General features: G+C 37.9%; 1 protein-coding gene across 3 annotated transcripts in view; it reads right to left on the bottom strand.

Moving 5' to 3' along the window:
- Window positions 1–17485, bottom strand: part of ABCC1 (ATP binding cassette subfamily C member 1) — a 58212-nt gene that overhangs the window by 22619 nt on the left and 18108 nt on the right. For all 3 annotated transcript variants that reach the window (XM_040574633.1, XM_040574632.1, XM_040574634.1), the window contains exons 5-16: window positions 16330–16455; window positions 13196–13257; window positions 12213–12344; window positions 10656–10883; window positions 9758–9935; window positions 8890–9051; window positions 8083–8175; window positions 6535–6738; window positions 3853–3999; window positions 3399–3486; window positions 1773–1842; window positions 702–828 (exon numbers count right to left, since the gene is read on the bottom strand). In XM_040574633.1, the coding sequence (XP_040430567.1) occupies window positions 702–828; window positions 1773–1842; window positions 3399–3486; window positions 3853–3999; window positions 6535–6738; window positions 8083–8175; window positions 8890–9051; window positions 9758–9935; window positions 10656–10883; window positions 12213–12344; window positions 13196–13257; window positions 16330–16455 (1617 nt within the window). The remainder of the gene's footprint in view (window positions 1–701; window positions 829–1772; window positions 1843–3398; window positions 3487–3852; window positions 4000–6534; window positions 6739–8082; window positions 8176–8889; window positions 9052–9757; window positions 9936–10655; window positions 10884–12212; window positions 12345–13195; window positions 13258–16329; window positions 16456–17485) is intronic.

The following is a 17485-nucleotide window of genomic DNA, read 5'->3' as shown; positions in this document are numbered from 1 at the left end:
TTTCATACAGTTATAAATTCTGTTCACTGTAAAACAATTTAATCCGGAATGCAGAAGAGATTAACAATGGCGTCCCTGCCAAGAGATCTCTACTGAAAGCAGGGGAAGTTGTTCTTATAGAAAAGAAGTCACTTCAAAGGAAGAGACTCAGCTGCTGCGAAGTATTTTGCTTTGAAGAATGGTTCGGCCTTCTCTGTCTGCACTGATAAATAGTGATTTATTTCTCACTCACTTTAGTTTTTCCAGAGCAATTTTGGAGATGACCAAATGTGTATTTTTTTAATGTAAGATTTATTTGTTTTGCTCTCAAACAGCAGCTTTTCCCATGTTTGTAACCCTACCCAACAACTCTCTGATGTCTAAGAAGATATGAATTAATACTGCTCCTCCTCATGCTGGAGTATGTGTAATAGGGTCTCTTCCCCATACCTGGCTGCCAGCAAGACTCAACAGAATATTCATCTTTGAGACTTCTATCATTCTAGATATTTGGCTACATCTGAAACTGGCAGATTTAGAGTTTGTTGGATCAACTCTTAACAGAGAGAATGTAGAGTATGGCATAAACATAGCTGCTAGGAAATCAGGCTATAAGTGCATTCATTTGAAAGGCTCTCTTCCCCTCTTCACATCATTTGCAAGTCTAGAATCCCTTCGGCAACACCCACAAGTAGCAGAACAATTATTCAGACACATCACACCTTGACAACCACATAGCCTTCCTTTTTGTCCATCTCCCCCAGTAATGCAGACAGCAATGAAGACTTTCCACAGCCAACTTGACCAACAACAGCTATCAGGGAGCCTTCAGGAACAGCGAAGTTGATGCTGAAAATAAAGTGCACGTAATTCAGCCTTGCTTGCTGGCACACCCCAGTAGTTAAACAATCCATTGACCAGCCCATATAAAGCCAGATGCAATGTGAACACCCACTGCAAACGCTGACACAGCACATGAACTTAAACCACTTGAAAATGCAAACCTTTCTTTCAGAAAGTACATAGCTCTTCCTATACTTAGGACATAGCATCCTGATATGTAATCAGTCAACAAAAAAAAAAAAAATAGTCACTTCCAATATTTCTCTTAAATTTTCTGTAAGCAGAAATGTAAATACAAATGCATGTTCCCCAAATAGCATCCTTGCCCTAAAGAACATGCAATTTAAAACCCAAGATCAGCCAAAAACGAAGGAAGGGAGTGGAGCACTGGGAAGACAGGGCTGGTAGCTCTATCACCCCAGTTACTTTGGTAGTCATACTATGTACAATGTTCTTCACTGGTTTTCTCCAGCAAAGGAATCAAGGATTGCTACAGTTCAGAGAGAACAGGATTTTTAAAGGTAGTCTCTGAGGACATAGTGCAAAAAGATAAGAGGCTGGGGATAATTACGAGGGGACAATATAATTGCATCCTCTAGATGGAGCTCATCCCATCTGCAGCCTGTAGCAAGAGCTTGAAATCTCTAAAGCTTTCTCTCCTCCCATCATACCTCTTGCTACTCCCATCTGCATTTCAAACTCAACATTGCAAACTCCTCTAATTCATGAAGCCCCTGGTTAAAATACAGTATATTTTATTTATTTATATATATATATATATATATATAAACACACATACATAACATTTAAATATAAATAACCAGATGTTATTTGTTTTCCTGTTCTTTTAAGGAAAAAAAACTCTTCTGCATATAGACTTTCTAATTTAAATACAGATAATCTATGATTCAGCACAACTACAGAGTAGAACAAAGAGTACCAATTCTTACCTATTCAGTGAAGGAGGATCATTTCTGGACCAGCTAAATGTTGCATTCTTTACAATAATACTTCCTTCAGCTGATGAACAGAAAAATTATATTTACATAAGTGTCAAAGCAAGCAACTAAACTGTATGCTCTGAATCATGCCACAGAAGTAAATCTAAGTACAGAGAAATAGAAGTTTAAAGCTACCTTTGTAGCAGAACAATAACCTGCTGCTTACCAGAAGCTTGTGTTCTGTCAGTCGAAGCAAAATAATAAGCATAAGAATGGTAAGTCTAACCTCAGCAGAGAGTCTGAAGTTACACATCTTTAGTAACCAGGAAGTACACAAATGCCAGCTGTAAGATGCTGACTAATTCAGCCATCTCCTCCTTTACCCAGCAACTCTGCTGCAGTACTTCAAAGTCAGTTCAAGAAATAAAGCAGCCTCGACCTGACTTGTGCTTCAAGGAGAACATCAGCTCAACTGCTACTTCTACGTGGAAAACTGAATTACCACAAGAATAGGGGAAAAGAAGTCAAACTACCAAATAAAATAACTTTGACCAAAATCAGTGTTGAGGGAGTCAGAACGATTTAGGTTGGAATGGACTTTTGAAGATCATCTAGTTCCAGCCACCCTGCCAATGGACAGGGATACATTTTGCTAGATAGGTTGCTCAAAGTCCCATCCAACCTGGCCTTGAACACTTCCAGGGAGCGTTCATCCATGACCTCTCTGGACAATTTTTTCCCCACTTAGAGTGAGTCCAGAGGGTCCAGAAGGCAAGAAATACTTAGGCTAGACATAAGTTTGAATCAATACAAGTACAACCCACCATGGACAAAGTTTATTTTAAAACTCCATTAAACCCTAATCTAAAGATTTGTGAGTGAGGTATAGTACTGGTTATCACCTGAGAAAGGGGAGGAGATATTCCCAGAAGGAAAATGGGGAAAAAAAAAAATACATCAGATGACTGCTTACAGGAAAACCAAGTGTCTGAAGTCATACATAGGTCAGCTAACCACATGAGAGGGAGGACTGGGGATTTCACTATCTTTGTAATAAGGAAGGAAAAAAAAATGTTTAGAAGTGACCAACATAGTTAAATCAAGGTTTGTCTTGCAAGACAAAAGGGTGTTGGCTTTTCAGTAAGCCTGCCTTCACAGTCATCTCTCTCCAACAGCCCTATATAATAACCACAGCAGCAGTACTAGATGCAGTACAGCGCAGAGTAATGCTCTCTGCACAGAATAAAGTGGAGGCATTTGCCAGAACTGGGACTTATCCTTTCTCTTTGAAGGTGCTGAAGTGTTATACAATTGCTTTTCTCAAGAGTGGTGGGTTTGGGGACAGTGTTAATTCTCATCCTCTTAACTTTCAAATGGGTACACTTGAAACTGTCCAACAAGTCATTTATTCTGTAGTTTGGACGGAAGCTGGTGAGAGGAGAGAAATTACACTTCAGTAGGTGGTAGAAATTCTATATAACTCAATTTTACAACCTCCCCGCCCCCTTTTTGCTTTCTGGCTGAAATCAGTGAAATCCAGCAAGATACAGTACATTTGTTACAGAAAAGCAGAAGAAATGCTACGGAGCCACCCAGAACCTGCACAAACTCTTTTCCAACAATACTGAAACTCACCGTCTGTGGTGGGACCCCTGATTATGCTGTCTGGATCTAACTCTTCATGTGACAGAAACACCCGAAGGCGCTTCAAGGACACACTGGCCTACATAGGAAAGAGATGCAAAACTCTTATATTCTGTTCATTAGAGTTAAGAGTGGTGTTTTACACCATGTATACATTTCATCATTTTTACACATCCCTCCTTAAAACCATGGTATTTTTTCTTGGACAGGCATTAAGCTTGCATTTCCCAGACCCCAAGAAATATGACTGGTTTCAGGAACACTCGTCTACTGTACCTGGGATTGAGAATTTTGCTTTTATAGCATTCAATACACAAGAAATGCAAAGCTCCTTTACTGTGGTTACTGACTTTCACCAGAGGACTTTCTCTAAGCACAGAAATGTAATCTTTCCACCCAATGACTATTTCTGCACAGAAAAACTTGTTAATAACTGAAATCTTACTTCTACTATGCTGCTGATAACCATAGGAAGCATGTTCAGTGGAAACCTGAGGATGTTGAATAAAGCTAGGGATACAAATGCCTTCTGAGCATCCAAGACGTTGTTCTTGTCTATTTTGACATACACAGCAAATGTGGACAAGGCAACCTGAAACACAATGTGTAATGGTTACAACAAGGGTTACTTTTTTTTAAGCCATAACTCAAGAAACAGTCTGACAACCAGAATCAGAGATTTGCAAAACAAAGAAAGAGCAATGCTCTGATAAATTCCTTGTTCCTGGTAACACTTTTTGCAAAACAAACATTTGATTTTAATGTATTGTTGTAAAAAAGAAGTTGATGGTGCCTCTTGGAAAACTTCTGAGAAGGTGCCATGTGTTCACTTTCTTCACATAGCAAGGGTGAAGCCACAAATGGCCTAATACTTGTGGTCACCCTGCAGAAGGGAAGGAAAGGAACAATTGCTAGCTTTGTTTCTTCTCATTCACAAAGAAGTCACTCCCCTTTGTACCAGACACTAGGATCAATAACACATATATACTAAAAAATAACCCAATGCTACCTCATTTTATATTTTGTAGGGACTACCACAACCCCAGATTGCAAAGTGTACTGCCCTCTTTATCCTGGGCAAATATTCTAAGAAACTTTAAATGTTACTGCATTATAAAGATGAAGCCTTACACTACCTAGACAGTTCACAACAGAAAAGTTTAAGATCTTTGCTGAACAAAAAAATGACATTGAATCCCTGCTTTCATCAATCATAAGGTACAAAAATAATTTTATACAGTTATTTACATTCTTTAATAGGATGTTGATTAAGTTATAATAAAACTAAAGTAAACTAAGTTAAGCCAAAGAAAAACAGCACAACCCCTCCCTATCACAGGGAATTTTCACTTGCAGATCAATTCCCTTCACAGCCATTTCTTCAACGGTAAGAACACCCATACTTCAGTAGGTAATAGGAACAACTCTTTCACACATATTGACACAACAAGAAAACAAGGCAAGAAAACATGGGTTGGCTAACTACTAGTGACCCTCTCCCTCAAGACTTGAGGCCATTAGCTCAAATGCCTGCAGAGGAGTCTCACCTAAGTACAGCATCCACTTAAGACATTCTTATTTATGTTTAAAATCTGACTGCTGTGAAGCCATGTATTGTTCTTCTTACGGCGGCTGACTCAGCTGTGTCTGGTACAGTAGCTTGTTTGTACAATCCTTAGTTCGGACACACATATCCCAGGGAGAAAGCCCTCCCAGAGAGATCGAAAACAAGACAGGCTCCAAAGAATAACTTCCGAAGCAGCATGCCTGCACTCTTGTGTTACCAACAATTTGTCTGAAATACACCCTTATCAGTACAGACAGCAGCACAGGAGATACTGCACAGCGAATACCTCCCTGACACCATTACTAAACAACGCGTCCTGCCATTGAAACAGGAGAAGGAGTAGAAGAAAGTATTCTGCACATCAAAAGTGCTTTCAAATAGGCACCTGCATAATTCTCTAATCAGAAGTTTAGAGGAATATATACTAAAGAATAAAAATCTGGAAAACTGCATGTTAAACAGCAGTCTTACACTTCGGGCTGTACCAATTCTGTCCCAGTGGCAAACCCTCTAAGGTTCAGGACCTTCGCAACATACACAATGTGCACTGAAACAGAGCTACTCATTAGGGGAATTCATCTCAGACTCTGAATAACAGCATTAAGGAGTCCACATGCATGGTTTTATTTAGAAACTTCATTTAATAATGTATTTATATTAAAACCATCTCAGACTTCTTTTAGAAAAGCATTCGGTTAAGAATGCTGCTGATATTTCCTATCCAGGGCACTGCTTCTTCTGCCTTTCATCATGCCCTGAGCATAATGTAAACACTACATAATATTTGCAGGGAAGGAATCTGAGACTGGAAAGTACGCTTAAACACCTTCAGCTGGAACAGCACATATTTTATCCTAATGTAGTCATGGCCTCTATTTGCTTCTGCATACAAGAGCCCTGGCCCACTGTTCTAATAGGGTTTGAAGCAACTTTGATGTGATCTCACCCTTCTCTCTCTTTTATTAGTTTGAATGTAAGCTAGCCACAAACACAGTGGAGATGTTTCACATATCAAGAATATTTTTTTTTTGTAAATAGGAATTTAAAGCAATCCCGGGCTATGCAATGGCTTTACCTCTCCACATTGTTCTTAAATAGATGTGGGGAGAACCCAGGCCAGAGGCACACTTGGCGTATAATGTTCCATTAGATTTAGGACTCTTATCCAAGGATCTGCTGCTTTCAGAAACATACTGAAACAAGGGAACTTTTTCTTTATTGTTGAGCACAACTACCACCTGGATGGCACTGTGCACATTAGTAATTTCTTCTTAATCTGACAGTGCTTTTAATCTTAGGTCCCTCGAGAATACCAGCAAAGGTAGAAGGAACAGGGGAAAAAATAGTTTTTAGTTTTAAATAATTCAGTCATTAACTCTTAAGATACATTCAACATGGATCTCACTAATATCCAAAGAAAACAAAAGAGCCTTTTCATAGGGAACTGTGGAAGTATTCCTACTTTTCCATTCATTACAGAACAAAAACAAGTTCTCAAGTACTGCTTTGGAAAGCATGATCCCAAACAGGAGAACGGACCTACAGATTTGTTTCACTTACCAAAAAAGGAGCACAAACCCAAGTGAAGGTAGCCATCGCAGCGAGGTAAGCAGATTTTTTTAGGACTTTGAGCTCTTTCTGCCTGATCTCTAATACCTTCTCTCTGAAGGCTAATTCCCAAGCATAAAGTTTCAGAACTTTAATCCCGTTGAGAATTTCATTCATCAGCTTAATTCTGTTGTCTTTGCTCTTCATCTGCGCCTTCTAAAAACAACATTGCAATAAATAATTAGCAGAGCACAATACTTGGCAGATCCACAAAGTTCTCAGCTTTTATTTTGCAATGGCAAAATTTACCTCACTATCATCAAAAGCTTACTAGATTCCCAAGCAGGAAATCTGAGACACTATCTGAACAAACAAATACACAGAATTAACACATTTTAAACCAATTAAAAGAATGTTTCATACAACTAAAAACCTGAACCAAGATCAAAACAATTGTGGTACTGGTTTAAGTGTGATTAATTCTGCACCAGAGAGCCTCAGGGCTCAGGTTCCTCCTAAGTACAACATGCAGTTAAAAATATGCCACTCTAACCAAGCTTCGGTGATGCGCGGCTCACATCCAACCTTACACAAAACCCGATTTTGCTTCATTTTCAATGCTATCAATCACTTCCTGACAGTGTACTAAGGCAAAAAGCTTTCTATTCAGCAGAAAGAATACAGACCATTAGGAAGAGGGAAACCTTTGAAGAAAGTATTTTAACAAGGGCTGAGCAAAGCTGAAATGATGTTCTGACTCAGCACCCAGCAGAGTTAGCAGACTGCACCAGGACAGCTATCTCAGACAGCTGTTACCAGGGGCAGCATGGCTATGACAGACTACCTATTCCTACTTCACCCCATGTAGGAAACGAATGCTGTGGTACATTCTGATGAACACCTAGAGATAAAATGTTTCATTCAAACAAATTAGCAAATATCAGGGGAAAGGTGTTGAACTCATCTAGTAGTGAAGTTTTTACCAGAAAGCACAGAGCTGTTGGAGGTTGTTTTTGCAATAGAACACATGAGAGTTTGAGCCTAGATTTACCTACGTGCACCCTCTATAACTAACTGACCGTCTCTAATCAAAATCTACTATGACCCAAGAAGAGCCAACCACCGAGACTCCTTCCTCCTCATCCCACCTGGAAGAAAAAAAAAACAGCAAGAAAAGACACACCAACACTACAACCACCATCCTAGAAATGTAAATATTTCACTCATTTTAACGTTCATCAGGCAAACAGTAGCACAAGTTTCCTCTTGAGTTCTTAGGCAGCAAGTTAAAAACTAATTTCAATCCAAACATGTGGCATTTCTTGAAGCTGGCTAATCTTCAACCTTGCTGTTAACTTCTGAAGATTTTTTAGACGATTACGTATAGATGTAAGGCTGAAGAATACATGACTTTGTATTTATTCTGCATACACATCATTTCTGACCCTTCCATCCTTTCTCTTTTTTAAGCTGTAAATAGGTAGGGGGCACAACTCAGAAACAAGTCAAAGAACGGTACACGTTTCTTAAAAGCACTGTCACATACATAGAGCTTCTTACCTGATAGGTTTTGGTCTTCATTGCCATCACTGCATTTATGGGAACCAGAAGGATCATAACAGCCACACCTGCCAGTACAGAAGGACCTAAATTCTGAAGAGAAAAATACACAATTGTAAACATTTATTCAAAACCATTTTTTAAGATCCAGGGTCAAACCACTGCATGTGGTGCAGAAAAGCATTCTGAAGTATCTTTTCAGCATCTGCTTCCCTTTTCAAGGGCAGCTTAGGGGAGGATGATGATGATCCAATATGGACTTAAACTTACGTTTACGTGCTTTGATTTTTGAAACTTAGACATACATAAGTAGCCTGAATACAGAGGTATATTTCGCTCAAGGGAGATTTTAACATTTGTCTTTTGTTCTGAAGTAGAAAACTGTGCAGAGAATGACCAACTTCTTGATCAATTTCATTACCCTTCTGACTGACAGTAAGAACTGGCAACAGACAGCCTGGTGACTGGACTAGAAATAACATGCTTCTCATATGGTGACTCTCTGAGTGTAGAACTAGGACCACTTTTCTTTAAATCACATGATAAATGAGATATTCTAGGTGTTGCAGTCCCCCCAAAGTTAATAGCTCCCATCTGCATCCTACCCACATACACTAGGTTATACAAATTCAAAGCCTTCCTTCTTGATAACTGTGAAAAAAGTAGCTCTGAAAGAATTCTGAACAGCATTTTTTCCATGCTGCTGTAAACACTCCAGTGGTCCGAACAACAGCTCTCTGCAGTCATGACAAAAAGAAACAGCACATTACCAAATTCAAAACAGTATTCAACACATACAATACTCACCTGCCACAGTAAGTACAATGCTAGTATCACCTGGAGGGGTGCAGACCAAATCATGTTTATATAGGTGGCCAAGTCCATGAATCTCTGAGCATCCACAGACATTAGATTTACAATTTCACCCACAGTAGAAGTCTTTCTGGCAGAATTTGTGATAACGAGTGCCTAGGTGCAGATTTAAAAAAAAAAAAAAAAGAAAAAACAACATGAAAAAAGACTTACTCATTTCCTTTTTCTCCACTGAATTGAAATGGCTTTACCAAGCTTCATCTTTAAGCATCCTTTTCATGCTTCTTGTTCTGTTTACCCTGCACATCTTAAAAAATGTAAGGTGTGTTGATGGAAGAAGCCCTCCGGTTAAATTAAAAATAGCAACAGGTATTTGCAAATAGGGTTGGTTGGTGTTTTTATTGCTTGTGGAGGCATAGGGGTTGCTCTTCTCTTTTAAGCGTAAAAAGTAGAATCCTCGCTTCTTGTCACATGTTTTCCTCACACACAGCAAACAATCCTAAGCTTTCTAAAATGTTCCAGATTACTCCAGAAAAAGGCGGTACTGCCCGTTAAGTCACGAAGTAAGCTGTAAATGTAGGTGCATCTCAATTTTTGCACAAATTTAAGCAGTTTCAACCCCAGTCTAAACGAGAAAAGGTTTCTTGTTTACCAGTGGGAAGGAGGAGTTGCCAGAAACCAGTAATTTTGAAAATTGTTTTCATCTCAAAGCTTTATATTTATAAATTAGATACTCTCTTATTTGTATTAAGAGTTAGGAGACTGCTGGGCTGATTCCTAACAACTTTAATTATTCAGACCTAAGCAGTGCATTCTCACAGCCGCTGAGTGGCATCATCATATATTTAGAAGAACCACTTACCTTTCGATAAATTACACCAACAATAGCTGTTTTGAGCCTCATTCCAGTTACAAAGCAAATATGAAAATACTGGTGAAGAATCAGTGTCTGAAGACAGGCACAAACAAACAGCAACCCGGTATAAAAGTAGCCCTGCCAGTCTGGGGCATGTTTGTCATTTACAAAGTTGATTAGCAATCTGTGGAGAGAGGAATTAGCAATCCTGCTATAACGAAATCAAAAGGAAATTTCAGGGTTACAAACTTGGATTATTCTAAACATTTCATAGGTCATGCAAGCACCCAAAATACCAGGCTTAAATAAAATAATTAAGCTACCTTAGAAACTGGACATCATTTTATACTAGGACACTTCATCCCCTCCTGCTAACAATGTAGTACTTTAAAACAAAAATATCACATGCCTTATATGCACAGCATTCTCTTGGAGCTATACTGAAAATTCTTGCATTTCCTCCAACTCAAATGCAGCTACTTCTAGTTGTTTTACTACTTCTCACCTTGAAGCATACAATCTCTCCTACTGCCTTAGCTCGGTGCTGCTTCACATACTGTGACTTGTGGTTATATAGACCTTTAGATTTCTGAGTAGTCCCACAATCATCACAGGTTAGAAGTATACGTTAATTCTCCTGATATTGCTGAGTACCCTCTTGCCTGGCCTTCCTAGTGTTGGAAGGGAAGCTATGATGTCAAACATTCAGCGTATGATGTTATAATTTTAAAACGAATGGGCCAAAATCATCTGTGTGCATGAAAACTTGCATGATAGCTCTACTCCATTGATCTAGCTAGAAGCAAAGCAGCTTGGTGACTGACATACTTAAAAGCATGACGTAAGCATACTTAAAAATCTGTCCACATACTTTTAATTTAATAATAAAGTAAATAGGTCTTACTTCAAAATTTCTGGGCCTGCAAACATCAAGAGATCGTGTGCTGCTTTAAACAGAAAACTCATGAGAAAATACGGTCCAAAAGTTTTATATAACACCTTGAATAAAGATGCCTCATAGTTCTTCTGAGATGGTTTTATAATCAAAGCTTCAGCCTCTTCTGTCACATCACCATTTGAGTCGCTTGATTTTTGCTGCTTTTTGGATGAGTATAACATGTTTAATGGCTGCCTGAAATAAGAGTTAAAATATATTGAAGGTATACAAGATAGCCTTTACTCAAGCATAAAACCAAACGGAAAACCCACAGTATACAATCAGACATTTACTTCAACTAGGCTGATAAAAGTTTCTGATATTAGCCAACTCAATGGCCTGTCCCTCTTACATCATTCTTCATTTTAGAAAAAAGTGTCCCACAAACAGGGATAGCTATTTACTGCAATTCTTTATAGTTTAATTGGGTTTTACTGTTAATCTCTCCTATAGCAGTCCGGGGGAATGAGGAATAGGGCTGTAATCTGTGTTAAACTCAAAAAACAAAGGATGTTATTATTCTAAAATTCAGTATGCTGAACCTTCATCAAAACTGAAGCCTCACTGTACTACAGGAGTTAAAAGTTTGCAGTCAGATTTATGCCCAGTCATCCCCAATGAGCTGAACACATCTATTTCACGCAGCTGGCTTACATCAAACTACGTACTTCGGAACTTCTGAGGACAAGCTGTCCGTAAAAACACACCGTGCAAGAAAGGAAGCACTCCTTCAATGAAAAGATACTTCTATTTAGGTGCAGTAAAAGATGATGAAAGTAGAACAGAAACTGCAGGCATGCAGTCTTTCTAATTTTAGCTATCTTGCTTAGGTGTTCAGGCTCCCTATATAGGGAAAGGAAAGAAAGAAACTTCTCACTTCCACATCCTGAACCACCCTCCTGAGAACTCCACTAACTATAGAGGGAGCCCAAGCTCCTAAATTGCATGGCTAAAGTTTGACTGTGTGAAAATACTCCCTCCTAAGGAGCAGGGTGTGTGTGGAGAACTCCTTTACAAGAAAAATTACAATAATTGCCTTTGGATCATGAAAGACTAAGCAAAACTTGATGCAGCTCCTCAAAAAAAAAAACCACCATTTTGTTCCTATTCTGTATGCATTTAAGGACAAATCCAGATCTAGCACTTGAATAACTTGAGCTTTTGAACTTCTATATCTCAGAAGAACCACCAGCCAAGTGAGACCATCACATCCCTTACAACATTGCCCTGTCCCAAGCTCCCAAAGGTGCCCCCATCAGAGCAATACAGAGAAACCATGCTGGTGGGATCAAAGCACAGTCATAGAATCATAAAATCATAGAATTCATAGAATCATAAATTTCATAGATGCAGTCAGCTGCATCTCCCCTAGTATTCTCCAGCACGTACTTCCACACAGTTATTTCCTCCTCAGCATTTTAGAAACACACACAAAATCCTTAAATATTTCAACAAAATGGTTCTTGACTAATCAATTTTCATTTGTCAGTGAAAACTTTATCACTGATAGGATAACTAACTTACCTCTTGGTCTTTGCCCACTCTTTTGCCCAGTTTCTAGCCAAACCTGGCACTATCTCTTCTGATGTGTCCTCTTTATTTAATGACCACAAATCCTTAGCTTCTAAAGGTCTCCGATAACCCTGAATCATCAACCTGTATTAGAAAGAATTAGCATAATATATTTCAGAATACTAGAGATATACATGCCATAAGACAGTGAGTGACATCCAGCCCCAAAACAAAACCAGCTCCTCATGACAATTCATACAAGAATTAGTACCTGTAGCAACACAGGTCCAGATTCTAAAATGGTATTTAGCTATGGATATCCTCCTGTCGTTTACTGTGAGAATTAGAAACCAAAAGATCTAAGGATCCGAGATATGCCACTGAATTCAAATTTGAGGAGAATAAAAGAAAGGATAAAGTGATCTCATTTGAAAATCAGCCAAGTGACTAACATTCCCATGCCTACCAAGTTGCGAAATCTTTATTAGCCTTTAATTTTATGAAGCCATTCCTTTCATCTAGCTTTCTATTTAAACTCTGGCCAAGCACCGACCACAAATATACACTAATAATATATTTCCATGTTTCTATGTTTAAATACATAAGAACATGTGTTGCGATCAAGTCATACAGCTAGCAAAAAAGAATGGATTGGACGAAGAGCTATCAATTCTGAATGCCCTAATTTCTAAACACAGCAGATAATTTCTACCTTCTTATATTTCCCAAATAAAAAAAAATTGATTAAATTGTTTTGACAAACATAATGAAAACATTTATTAAGCAACATTCAAAATCAAAGACCCTTGATTAGGAAGTAAAAAAAGACCAATTGTTTTGTTTTGTTTTAATTATCAATTTAATCTGTTTACAAAACTACCAACCAAAACAAACAAAGTTAGTATTGCATGATTATTGCTAATTTAACTCAGAACACAGGATCCTGAAATGCCGTCTAACTTGAACTGGTGCTTTATGTATCATGCTAGTCTTACCCAGTGATCCACCAGAACGTGATTCTGGACAGGAAAGAAGCACTGAACTCTGGACATGGTTTCTAAAGGAGAGAAAAAAGAAATCAATCCACGTAACAAGAGTGCCTGACACAAGGACATAAGAAACAAACCAAACAGAAAAAATGCCTTTGAATTATGGTTTTCCTTCCCAAATTATTAAACTTGTCATTTATGCTTTTGAGAACTTGTTTAGAAAACACAGGTAAAAGTCCAGCTTCACAGCTTCCAGCAGACTAGCCTACTGGGACATAGAGAAAGCAGTGCTCCGTACCTACAAGGCAACAAACAGTTGATGGAATTTTATAAGACAGCACAGGCCAGACAATTCGCAATCAATGCCTAACTGTATCAATGTAAGGAATGCTATCACGAGAGCATAAGTATGTTATTTGGGTAGAGTTAGAGTCACTAATGAAGTTCAGGGGTACTGTTCTGGTAGTTAAGCACTGTGATTCCATCAAAAAAGACACAAATAATAGTGGAAAAAAAACAAACTCAGTCAAAGCATCCCAAAACAAACTTCAAAAGCCCTGTATCTCATTCATCAACAAGCATGGGAAATTTAAGCATCCAGACCTACAAATGCACACAGCTAGCTCATATTCTACATCCAGAGCAACATCTCTTCTTTTAAGCTTTTCTTTTGGTTAATATCCTCTCCTAATCTGGTTGGATTAAAATAATACAAAAGGAGGCTGGAAGAATTTCAAAAGGCACCAAAGGTGATTTACTTGCAAAATTCCAGTGGATTTCTCTTCCCTCTTTCAGTGCTCTGAACAACATTTAAAGAATGCTAAAACCAGCCACTCCTTTGGTACACAAACCACTATGGTTTTTATCAACTATAATTGGAGCTATACAGGTATTTCCATCTACAAAACTCAAACATCATTACAGTACTGCAATTAAAACATGGTTTTCCCAAGATTTACATTTTTCAACTCATGTTTGTATAACTTGGCTTCTCCATTAAGCTATAGTTTGAAGTGTGTTGCAATCAAGCTACACAAAACAGACTTGTGCATTTCCTCTCCTCCCCACGGGAGATTTTTTTTTTTTAAACTTTGTATGGAAAGATGATAGTATGAGACAGCTAATTGTTGTTGAAAAGGGATAAAGGGATAAGAATTCAACATTTCTATAGTACTTAAATACCTGCAACAGAATGATTGCAAGCAAATCCAACACCCTGACTTAACAAATAAATTTAAAAAATTAAAGTAACTCAAAGAAAGCTCAGAAATTGAGAGGGAGGTACCGTCAGCCTTTAGCTACCTCAACATTCTTGCCAGATAAATTACTTCAGCAAATATAGAGAACATTTCCCATTTCATAAAAATTTCAAAATATTCTGAACTTTACAGAAAATGCTGTATTATATTTTTCCTTTGTAGTTTTTAGATACATTTTTGAATGGAAACTCAAATTTAAAGAGTCAACTAGATATTGTAACTACCAAAGATTGGACTTCTAAAAGCAAATGTTTAAAATATTAAAACGTTTATATTACGTTGGATTGTAACCATTTCATTTTATTAAAAATAGCATTATGTTAAAACACTGAAATACTGCTAATCCTACTGACATTCATGCCAGAGAAGAATGATGATGAGCTATAAGAAGTCTGGACCTCCATAACATAAACAAAGCAAAAACAAGATGCAAAACACATTGTTCGATTTCTACAGACATCACATCTACATCTCTGAAATTTCACCATAATCTTTTGGTTTAAGTAAACTTGTAATAAAATTTTACCAAAGACTAACAAACATTTCTCTTGTGGAAAAGCTTGGCAAAAGGAAATAAATTTTAAGAATGAATAACATGATTTGTTTTGGTTTTCCTCCTATCATAATATTTAACAAACACAACACTCATCAAAAGGTTAAAATGGAATGTCTGCCTTATTTCCTAGAGACACTCCTAGAAGCACTCAGAACACAAAAACAAATTACTGTTTTCAGAGCACCGTGTAATTATTGTAACCATGATCAAAGCAAAAAAAAAAAAAGCTTTCATAAATCCATGGTATACTGTTGAATACTTTTCATCCTTGAATAAGATAAAAAGAACCCAAAGATGAAGAGAATCCAGAGACTCTGCAGTACACTCTGTTCTCCAGGCACACACATGCAGACTGTCTGTCAGTGGCAACGCAGCGCATCACAGACAGGCACACTGGATACTGAAGGAGGTGGAAACTGCAATTCATTGCCTGGTACCAGTTGTGGTCCTTTTCCGTAGTTAAAAAGGCAACATTCATCCCCCACACACGCACTTCAAACTTTCCTTCATCAGTCAGTGCCAGCTAACATCCATCAAACCAGAATGAGCCCTTATAAAGGGAATACAGAACTGGGGCTTCTGAACTTGGCACACCCATCAAACCCCAGGCAGCGACAGGCATCATTCCACTGGGATTCAGAAGATAAAGCTCAGGGCTGAGCAAGCAGAATAATAATCCAGCATCCTGTGGGTCATTTAGATCTGTTCCATATAACAACTATGAATACGTGTGAAAAAGATAATGTCTAGAGAAAATCAAAGTTCTACATGCAGACCACCCTCTAACCTTAACTGCCATTTCTGCGGTTGACAGAGTTCTTGAAATCGAACTAGTTCAATTGTTGCTTGACAAAACAGAGGTTCCTACAAAACTGAATACAAAATACAAATACAAAGCTGAATTCAAATTCTCAAGTTTTACAGGGGTAAATTGTTCCTCACCTTCAACTGAAGGGAATGCACACCCTTATGAGTTTACTGCTTACTGAACAGTATCAGATGAACAGGAGGACAGCATCTCAAATCATACTTTCCCACTGACTGCCAGAAGCACTATTGAATATAAGTAACATTAACTTTACCTTCAGGAACACTATTCAGAAATGACCAAGACTTGTTTTGCTCTCTTTCTTAACTACAGCCCACCCTGTTTTGCATGTTACAGGCTTCATCTTCTGCTCCACCAACTAAGGAGCATAAAGGACATTCTATTGCAAATTCAAGTCAAGAAAGTTTCAACGATTTAGCATTTAGGAGAATATGGCCCTATAACTCATTGAACAAAACATATCAGTTATAATACTCAGTGTAGACTGAACACTTACAGGATCATTTACTGTCTCAGAAAACAAAGGTGGTTGCTCTGGAAAACAACACAGTATGAGTTGTACAAGTAACAGGATGAAGTATGTGCAGAAGGTGACATAACGAAATGCATCCACTTCAGCACCCTACAAAGGAAGGTAATGTTGCAATTAAAAGGCTTGAGAAATTTCTTTAAAACAACATGTTACTATTTACAAAAAAAACAGATCCTTACTGTAAACTCTGTAAACTACATTAATATTACACTACACACACCACCACCACCCAGCAACCACCCTGCAAATTAAAGTCAACGACTATTTTGGTGAAAGGAAGGTAAAAGACAGCGGGGAGGAGATGAAGGATATCACATATGGAATCTCTCAACTTTGTTTTCACTCTATCAGTGACATAAATACACAAGCATAAACTTTTTCTGTAGAGATGTGCTCCTTAAGACATGTTCTGTACCAACACAGCATGCCCCAATTAAGAATCAAAGTGTTCTGCACAAGAGCAAAGCATTTGTGCTCCGGATAAAAAGGATTTTCCAAAGCAAAATTATTAGTACGCACACAAAAAAAGATAAGAATCAGAGAAGCAGAATTTTGTTTACAATTTATTGTGCTCAAACTCCAGAGGTTCTTCCATTTTTTCTATTGGGACTGATACATAAAGAATAGTTCACAGAAATTAAAACACAAGGATGGACATCGTTAAAGACAAAAATATTACATATTAGCGCATAGTTAAAAACAAAACCCACCCTCAAAAGCTAAAGACAAACGGCTGAAAGCTCTCAAAATTCACAACATGTCTTTTCTTTAAAGAACGGAAAGTGATATGTCATTTCCAGGCACATTAAGCTGTTATTTGAGGTGTTACTATAAAGCAAACTGACATAAAAACGTTTCACTTCTATACTTTCATTTTGTCTCATCAGATACGAGACCACATCACCATCAAACCAAATGTTTCAGGAAGTCTGCTGTATAATCAACAGGAAGATGTAAACTCCCAAAACAGTTTCATATCAAACATTACAGACATTTATTTTATTCAAGCAGGCATATCCCCTTTCTCAAACAGCCAGAAGAACTTTCTTGGCAACTGTTGCTACAGAACGATCACTATGAATTTCACTAGCATTTCAAAACCTGAAAAACAAGGGCCATT

Source organism: Cygnus olor, chromosome 15 (genome assembly GCF_009769625.2).
Source record: "Cygnus olor isolate bCygOlo1 chromosome 15, bCygOlo1.pri.v2, whole genome shotgun sequence".
Classification (NCBI taxonomy): domain Eukaryota; kingdom Metazoa; phylum Chordata; class Aves; order Anseriformes; family Anatidae; genus Cygnus; species Cygnus olor.
Note: the sequence above shows the minus strand (reverse complement) of the source record. Positions and strands in the feature narration are given on the sequence as shown.